General features: G+C 48.9%; 1 protein-coding gene across 2 annotated transcripts; it reads right to left on the minus strand.

Moving 5' to 3' along the window:
- Positions 1-277: 277 nt before the first annotated feature.
- LOC111941864 (inositol 1,4,5-trisphosphate receptor-interacting protein-like 1) lies at positions 278-2,005 on the minus strand. Of its 2 annotated transcripts, none has more exons than XM_086868940.1 (3): positions 1,989-2,005; positions 1,456-1,821; positions 278-1,230 (listed from the first exon to the last, which is right to left on the minus strand). In XM_086868940.1, the coding sequence occupies exons 2-3, from the start codon at positions 1,816-1,818 to the stop codon at positions 646-648; spliced, it is 948 nt and encodes a 315-aa protein (XP_086725066.1). In that variant the 5' UTR covers positions 1,819-1,821; positions 1,989-2,005; the 3' UTR covers positions 278-645. The 2 variants fall into 2 exon arrangements, with proteins under 2 accessions (XP_086725066.1, XP_086725065.1); XM_086868939.1 differs by having other exon boundaries at positions 278-1,233.
- Between the last annotated feature and the right edge of the window lie 6,779 nt (positions 2,006-8,784).

The raw sequence follows: 8,784 nt of genomic DNA on the forward strand, positions 1-8,784 counted from the left end.
AAACATTAAACCGAACACATCTAAACCATAGACAAAGTAGCAAAAACATAGAACAAATATTCCTCCTCTAAACCTAGAAGCTTTTAGGGCTGCAGCAAAATGTCATTTCATCTCTCACAGGAACCTGTCTCCAGATGAGATGGAGCTGAGGGATACCAACCAAATTTTTAGTTACTGTCCAAGTTTATTGTATGGACAATTTGCTAACATTTGTGTCTTCTAATACGAATGCTTTGTCTTTCTGTTCTTATCACAAGTGACTTGAATGTAGACCCAATATTAGTCAAAGGATCGCATTTTATTTATTTTGAAAGAATTAAAAATGGTATAGGAAAATCTCCTATATTTTTTCTTAACAAAAACTTAGACATATTTGAAATCATATTCACCTTCCCAGCTCTGCCTTGGGAGGTTTTACACTTAAGACAATCTGGATCCATCTTCCAGCTTTCATAAGAAAGGAACAAAAGAATCCTAAGAGAACATAAAATCATGTCCCCTGAGGAATGGTTGACTTCACCTTCCTCAAGTCCTTGTTGGTGACAAGGCTGTCACCTCAGCAGCAGTGGCACGGTGCCAGTGAGTCTGAGAGGCGGCAGCTCTCTGGCCTGCACGGTGCCGCTGGCAGAGCCGGCTGGCTGCTGCCTACTCGAGGCTCAGGTAGGCACCTGAGCTGCCTTGCTCCAGGGCCAGAGCCATCTCGATGCTGCAGCGCAGGCCTGAGGTGCCGCTCAGCTGGAAGCTGCAGCCCTTGCCGGAGGGCAGCGCCGTCAGCCGGCAGTGGCGTGACTGGGGCAAAAGCTGCCAGGCCGATGTCACCAACATCTGGACCCAGCGGGTGACTTTCTCGGTGTCCAGGTACGAGCCCGTGCAGAGGGTGTCCAGCAGGTACCACTCCTGATCCCTGGGCAGCTGGCCACCACAGGCGTGGAGAAAGCACCTCGGTCCCAGCAGCCGCTCCCCGCAGCACAGGCACTCCAGCGCCACACGGACGCGCCCGGCTGGCGGATGCTCCGTGCTCTCCGGGATGAAGGAGTGGCCGGGGGGTGGCCGCAGCAGGACCAGCGGGCGGTAGGTGCTGCTGTTCTCCTGGACGCTGCAGACTTCACAGCTGCTGTACGTCCCGGCGACCAGGTGCAACTCCGGCATGAAATTCCTTCGGGACAGCACTCGGCAGACACCGAGGAGCTCGTCCACCAGCTCCTTCAGACCCTTCGTGCTGGACAGGTCCTGCTGGAGAAGCACAGAATCCCAGAAGGGTTGGGCTTGGCAGTCACCTTGCAAGGCCATCCAGTGTGACCCCACAGCCATGAGCTGTGGGGACGTTCTCAACTAGATCAGGGTGCTGACAGCGGCTCCAGCTTTACCCTGGATGTGCCCATCACTGATGGGGTGGGCACAGCCAAAGGGCTGCCACCACTCTGCACCCTTGACCTGAACCTCGTCATCACTGACCTCCTCTCCGCTGGGCTCCTTGCTCGCAACCATCACGTATTTCTTGAAACACTTCAGCTCCCTGCAGCTGTCACAGCCACGCGTTCTTCTCCTCACCAGCCAGCAGCCCACAGCCAGCAGAACCAGAAGCAGCACTGCTACACTGGTCCAAAGCAGATACTGATGTTGCCAGGCAAAAGACAGCAGCATTTCCATGGGGCCACTGCTCCCCGCAATCTCCTCCAGGAGCCGAGTCATCTCCTGATGCACATATTCCTCACGCTCCAGCATCTCTTTGATTTCATCCTTCTGAACTTGTAAATTCCCTTTCAGCAAATTGTGGGTGGCTACCAGGACCAGGACGAGAGCAAGTATTGGAGGCATGGCCTGCTGGCAGAAAGGGGACTCAGCACCTCTGCCTGGGAGCCAGCAGGGACCTGGGGCCACCTGGACTGGCAGCCCTGACGATCCCACTTCTCACTCTGCCTTGAAACCCCCAGCCCAGCTTTGCCAGCCCCCACCCAGCCCAGCATTCCCCCTGCGTGTGCACTCACCGCCTGACAGACTCCACCTGCCCGCTGCTGGCCCTGGACACACGTGCTGGCAGCACCTGGCCTCTGTGATGTCAGCAGCCTGTCACACAGCTTGGCAGCGCCTCTGTCACAGCTCCCACTGTGAGCCGTGCCCTGGCACCTCACAGCCCCCAGTACCTCAGCTCACAGCCCACAGCTCCAGCCTTCGTCCCCACCGCCGGCCTCAGCGGCTCCTGGCCATCCTCCCGCTGAGGCCAAAGACAGCCCCAGCAGCCCCCAGGCCACTCTGGATCCAGCCTGCAGACACCCTAAAGCCACCATTCAAAGGAAAATGGGCACTGGAGCTGCATCTCCCAGTGCTCACCACCCCTGACCGCCCTCTAGGTCAACCTAAGCCTCACCTGCTGACACTTGAGCACATTCACCCTTCTCTCCCACCCTGCTGTTCCTCCCTTATACACAAGGCCTTTGCAGGGAGTCAGCAGCCCCCAGCTGATCTGCTACCCTGCCCTTACATTCTGTTTGCCAGCAATCAACATCCTGCATTCACTCATGACAATCCCAGCAGAGCATTGGCTTCTCAACAGCTCCTAAGCCAAAAACCTCCCCCAATCACTGTTTTGTGCACAGAAGAGGAGGTGCTGATAGATAAGGCTCAGTCAGGACTCTGACAGGAGAGCTCTTGAGCTGCAGGATTCCATGCATTGCTGCTCCCAGCTGCTCTGCTCATGTTTTCTAGCCGGTTCTGCACAGGGGCTGCTGCTGACAGGCTGGGAAAAGTTGGACAAACCAAGGTGCAGAAGACAACCCACACCAAGAGGGCAGACACAAACACAGAGCACAACACGAGACCTCTGAGAGATGGTCCAGCAGAAAATGCCATGAGCAGTGACCAGAGCCCAGAGCTGCTTGCTGCCACCACAGGGGCTCAGTTCACTGCTGCTTTGTGTCTGATCCCTGCTGGGCTCCCTCTGCCCCCTCAGCCAACACAGCCCTAGAAAGGGCTCCATGCTCCTGTGTTCCCAGCTTTCTCCAGCTTTTAGTTCTTATTTTTATTTATAGTTAGTTTTTATTATTATTAATGAATATAATTAATAGGTATAATTTTATTATATTTAGTTTTTATTATTATTTATACATTTTAGTTCTTAGCAGCACTGAAAGAAGAGATAAAACAAAGAGCTGTTTTCTGTCCTGCCTGGAAACTCTTCACCTTCAGTGCCACTGTCAGAGATCACCCCTCTCTCAGCTTGGCACTGTGCCTGCTGCATCCTCATCCCTCTCCCCTCCATCAGCAGGAACTCCTGCTCATCAGCACTCGTGCTGTCCCACATCATGAATACAGAGAGCTGTGTCAGAACACCAAATACTGCATTTTCTTGGCATTCATAACAGACACAAGAAACATCAGTCACAACAAATGCTTCTTGGACATGGTAGAAGACATTACATTAATGCAAAATTTAAGTGAAAAGACACTGCTGAGATCTGAATTTTTTATCAAATACATTGAAAAAAATGAGCTTTAGCTGGAATAAGATTGATGTTCAGAAATTTCTTTACTTTAAAATGAAAACAAAGAGGAGGTTCACTGTAATTACCAAGCTGTGTTTGCAATTAGCCCAATATTAGTCATTGAGTTAATACTAATTATGAGGCACAAATGTTGCAGGAATTGTTTCTTAGAGAGGCTAGTGAGTGGATAAATTTCATTTTCAGAAGATGAAAAGGAATGTAAACATTGAAAAAACAATTCTGGCTCTGCACACACAACTTCTCAGTGAAGTTTTCACAGCCAGAAGAGGTATCAGCACTCCATGCACCAGCTCTGCTCCAGGCAGGAATGCTGCACTGGACTGCTGGGCAATCTCTGGCATTGGACATCCCCTCATTAAGGGAAGTTTCTTGTTGAACTACACAGGCAACACAGCAGGACTGCAAAAGGTTGAGAGGGGGAAACCATGGTGGAGTAAAGCAAGCTGAGAACAATCAGAACTTGCTAAATTTATTAGGTTAGTCCAAGCTGAAGAGAAAAATGGTAGAAGTCCATGACATTTATCATCGTAAAGGAAGTGTATAACTATGCCTTGCCTTGTAAACAAAAGCAAAGGAACAGCAAAACATTGCCAGCTCTGGTGAAAAAAAGATCCAGTCCACACCAATGTGGGCTCATGGTGAGAAGCTGGGTGGATGGCAGAGCATTAGAATCACTGGAGGAAACACAGAGAACATTCTCAACCAGGCTGGTAAGGTTCATTCATTGCTCTGGGTAGAGAAGAAGAAGCCTGCTAAAAACCCTGCAAGAAACCCAGCTCAAGTGGCTAAAGCACTCCCTTATTCACAGGCTGCAGCACTCAGCCAAAGTTTTACAAGCAGCCTCACTGCCTCTGCTAAACATGAAATTAATTGGAGGAGACCTCCCTTGAAAACTTGGGGAAAGCAACAAGACCAGTGCAGCATCTGGAAGATTTTAACCTCCCCTGCAATGCTGGGCATTCTCTTCTGGAGTGTCCCACAGTGTTCCACAGCAGAAGCACTTGCTGGGACCTGTCTGCTGAGTGGTCATCCCCCATCCTTGTCCCTGAGCTCTCCTAACATGAGGCTGAAGGCTTCTCTGTGCTACTCCTCTTCCTCTCCCAACCCCATTTCCTGGTCACTGCTTTATTACTTCATCTACAGTGGCCACCACTAACTTAGTTCTACTTTTCTGTTTTTCACCATCACTCCCAACATAAACTGGTGGCCACTCACTAGTAGTGTTCCTCAGGGGTCTGTGCAGGGGCCAGTCCTATTGAACATTTTTATTGATGACATGGATGAGGATATTGAGTCTTTCATTAGTAAATTTGCAGATGACACTAAGCTGGGAGCCTGTGTTGATCTACTGGAAGGGAGGAGAGCTCTGCAGAGATACCTGGAGCGGTTGGATGGCTGGGCAGAGACCAGTGGGATGAAGTTTAATAAGTCCAAGTGCCAAATCCTGAATTTTGGCCACAATAACCCCCTGCAGCATTATAGGCTGAGGACTGTGTGACTGGACAGTGCCCAGGCAGAAGGGGACCTGGGGGTGCTGGTGACAGCAGCTGGACATGAGCCAGCAGAGTGCCCTGGTGGCCAAGGAGGCCAATGGCTCCTTGTCTGGATCAGGAATAGCGTGGCCAGCAGGAGCAGGGAGCTCATTCTTCCCCTGTACTCGGCACTGGTGAGGCCACACCTCAAGGGCTGTGTCCAGATCTGGACCCCTCAGAAGGGGTTTGGGAAGGACCTTGAGATGCTTGGGAGTGTCCAGAGGAGGCAACGAGGCTGGTGAGGGGATTGGAACACAAATCCTGTGAGGAGCAACTGAGGGAGCTGGGGTTGTTTATCCTGGAGAAAAGGAGATTCAGGGGTGACCTTATCATCCTCTACAACTTTCTGAAAGGTGGGTTTAGTCAGGTGAGGGTTGATCTGTTTCTCCAGGCAGCAACGGAGAGGACACAGTCTCAAGTCTCAAGGGAAATATAGGCTGGATATTAGGAAAAAGTTTTTTCACTGAAATTTTGATAAAGGTGGTGGAGTCACCATCCCAGGACATGTTTAAAAAACGACTGGATGTGGCACTTGGTGCCATGGTCTAGTTGAGGTGTTAGGGCTGGGTTGGACTCAATGACCCTGGAGGTCTTTTCCAGCCTAGTCATTCTGTGATTCTCTGCAGCACTCTGGTGGCCCTGGGGATGTGCTGGGTGCCTCTGCCCCAGGTCTGGCCTGGGGCTGCAGCACCTCTGCTGCAGTCAGATCTGCTCAGAAGCAGATATTTGGGAGCTGCCAAGGTGGACAAGGTGGATAAGCAGGTCCCACTGTGAGAGATGGTGATGCAGAATGTACCCAGCCCTGATTTGGTTCGGTTCGTCAGCTGGGGTATCTGTTTGGAGCCAAGACAACCCAAGCACGAGTTGTGTCAGAGTGGAATCCATCACCCCCACCAACCTCAGCTTGAGGCACCTGCTGTCTTTGGGAGGAGCAGCCGTGGTGATTTTCTCCTTGGCCCCTCAGCTTCCTGCAGTGTTTACAGACTGTCCTCTGGCCATTGAGCAGCTTCTTCTTTCCTTGGCGTTGTGAAATCTGCTCCTTGCCACAGGGAATAGTCAGTGCTGGAAGTGGAGCTCCAGTGCAGAGTTGCCAGCTCTTGCAGCCTTTTATCACAAGCTTCATTATATCTGATATTTTGCTTAAAGCTCCAGTTCCTGTCAGCTAGCAGTTGCAAAACAATATCAGAGGTTTTTTGGTTGGGTTATTGTTTTGCTGTTTTTTTTTAATTTCAATATGAAATTATTCTTTTTTCTCTCAGAGTTGCAGAGAAAAGCCTGAAAACATGGCCCAGGGCTCCAGAACCAGACAAACAAACAGAACTTCATATTTATATTGTATTTGCATGTAATTTGTAAGACAGACTCACCAGCATTTCAAGACTGGCAGCACTACAGAGTTTTCATCTGTGACTGGGGAGCACAAAAACCAACTCTCCAATAAGATTATAGCCCTGGTCATTTCTCAAGGTCATATTCTGCATGACACTAACATACTTATTAAATTGCCCTGCTTAGAAAAAGGTTTGGGGGGGTTTTTTTGATGTTGTTTTTTGGTGGTGGTGGTGTTTTTGGTTGGGTTTTTTTTGTTTGTTTTTTTCCCAATTCAAATGCATGCTTGAAGGAACATGTGGTTGTGAGCAGGCCACTGTCCCTGTCTCACCAGTGACCCCAGAAAAGCTCTGTGCAGACAGTGGTCCACATGGGGGAAGCCCATTCTCAGTTTCACAAACAGAACTGTCAGTTTCTAGAGGTTGGTCCCACCCATGCTCTGGTTTCCACCATGCCAACCCCATGAGCTGAGTTTGGACCACAAATTTGGCTTGACTCCCTGCAGATGTACCTGTCCATGCCCTCACATGTTAGCATGTCACAACAGCTGCTCTAAAATGTCCCATTTCCTAATCAGCAATGCAGTCTGGAAATTTGAGGGAGACAGAAGAGGTAACATCACGTTTGTGCTACTGTCCCAGGCACAGAGAGCCCTGTTAGTGCTGGGTATAGTTATTAAGCCAGTGGTTGCCAAAATCTAAGGGTACAAGTACTCAGTGGAAATGAGCAGGTCTGCTCTCCAGCCTTGTGGACAACTGGCACCATTCAATCACATACACATTACCAGCTTCTCTTCAGATCCAAGCTGCCTGATGGTTGAGTTCTGTGGCCTATATCAAGCCCAGAAATGGCACAGCTTGGCACAGAGACGGCCACAGCAGCCTCACAGCATGGATAACAGAGCTCTAGTGTGAGGCCTGCCATTCTTCCCTTTGCTTTCATAAATGTAGCCTGGAAAATCACCACACTGCCATGACCAGGGCATGCTGGTCCCTGCAGCCAGATGCACCTCAGGGCACTTTGTGTTCAGCTGATTTTCATGGGGTAGACACACTTTTAGTTGTGGTCAGCTTGGGTACCCATGGATCTATGGGGAATCTCTCCTTCCACATCCCTTCCTCAGGTTTCTTTTAAGAGAAACTCAGGATAAAACCATAGTGCTTTTCAGGGGACACTCCTGCAGTGGACACTGCACCCACTCCAGAGAGGGCAGGACAGCAAGTATTTCTAAATAAATTAAGAGAAAGTGAGTAGCCTGTTCTCCATGTCTGTGGCAGGCTGTCTAAGGACCCATGGTTTGAATTTTAAATTTATGGGTTGGACTGGATGACCTTAGAGATCCTTTTCAATCTAGCTAACTCTGTGATTCTGTGATTTTTAGTGATGAAGAAACCTTAAAGGATTTTTCTGTGGTGAGGATGCTCTCTCAGAGCAGAAATCATCAGGAATATCCACCTGGTATCAAGAACAAGTCAAATATCTGCAGGAATGGCATAGAGAGCTAATCCTACCACAATGACACCTAGAAAACAGTGTTCCAGCACCCAGCTGCCATGATCCAAATCCAGCTGCTCCATGAGTCCTGTTACAGAGAGGAATCCCCTCCTAGGAATCCACATCCCACAGAACATCAGCCAGAATCCTCCCCTGCCTTTGAATCTTCTGTGGGCATAAGGACACAGCTTGGAAGGAAACAAAATCCATTGAAACAAAACTCTGCCTCTCCAGAGCCAAAAGAGGGCTTTGCAATGCCACGTCACACAAGTATTCAGCAATCAATTTTGTTTCTAAAGCTCTTGATCTCGCATGTCCCTAATGAATTGGAGTCTAGGTGGGAGGTCTGAGAGCCAAACTCTATTCAAAAGAGCAGAGAGAGCACATTAATGACCATGTTCCAACCCTGGCTTTAATAAAGCATCAGGTATACAGGAAAGAACTTCGCCAGTCTTACCTGCCAAAAATGTGCAGCAATTGCAAAATATTAAATACCTTCCATATAGTAAAAAAAAAAAAAATTAAATAAAAAAATCTCACCCCCCCCCCCCCCCAACTACAATCCTTAAAGAGAAGCAAGAATATGAGCTGTTAAATGAGAAAGGGGAGGTTTGGACAAAAATAAACAATGACTGGCATTTGAGGAACTTAAACTGCATCGAGAAAAAAAAGAGAAAAAAAAAAGAAGAAAAACTCCTCATTTGCTCTGTCTTCTAATTTTTTCCATATTTTTGTCATTAGCCGTTATTAAAGTACTACTGTTCCAGGGCTGGGTGATGAAAGGCTGAGATATGATTCAGCCCCCTACGTTACATAAACAAACCCGGGTCGTTATGACATCCACTGAGATTTTATTTCTTCTTTTCCCCTTCATTCTTCCGAGTCCTTCATGGTGTCACGCTGCTGGCCACGCCGTGGAAGCTCTT

This window comes from Cyanistes caeruleus, chromosome Z (genome assembly GCF_971803275.1).
Source record: "Cyanistes caeruleus chromosome Z, bCyaCae1.hap1.1, whole genome shotgun sequence".
In the NCBI taxonomy this organism is placed as follows: Eukaryota; Metazoa; Chordata; class Aves; order Passeriformes; family Paridae; genus Cyanistes; species Cyanistes caeruleus.

What these genes read in the sequence shown, in the direction of transcription:
- LOC111941864 (XM_086868939.1), bottom strand. Translation starts at nt 1,818, where the DNA reads ATGCCTCCAATACTTGCTCTCGTCCTGGTCCTGGTAGCCACCCACAAT. An exon ending in AGGAGCCCAGCGGAGAGGAG is followed by an intron (nt 1,234 to 1,455) that starts GTCAGTGATGAC and finishes GTGCTTCTCCAG; the next exon opens with CAGGACCTGTCCAGCACGAA.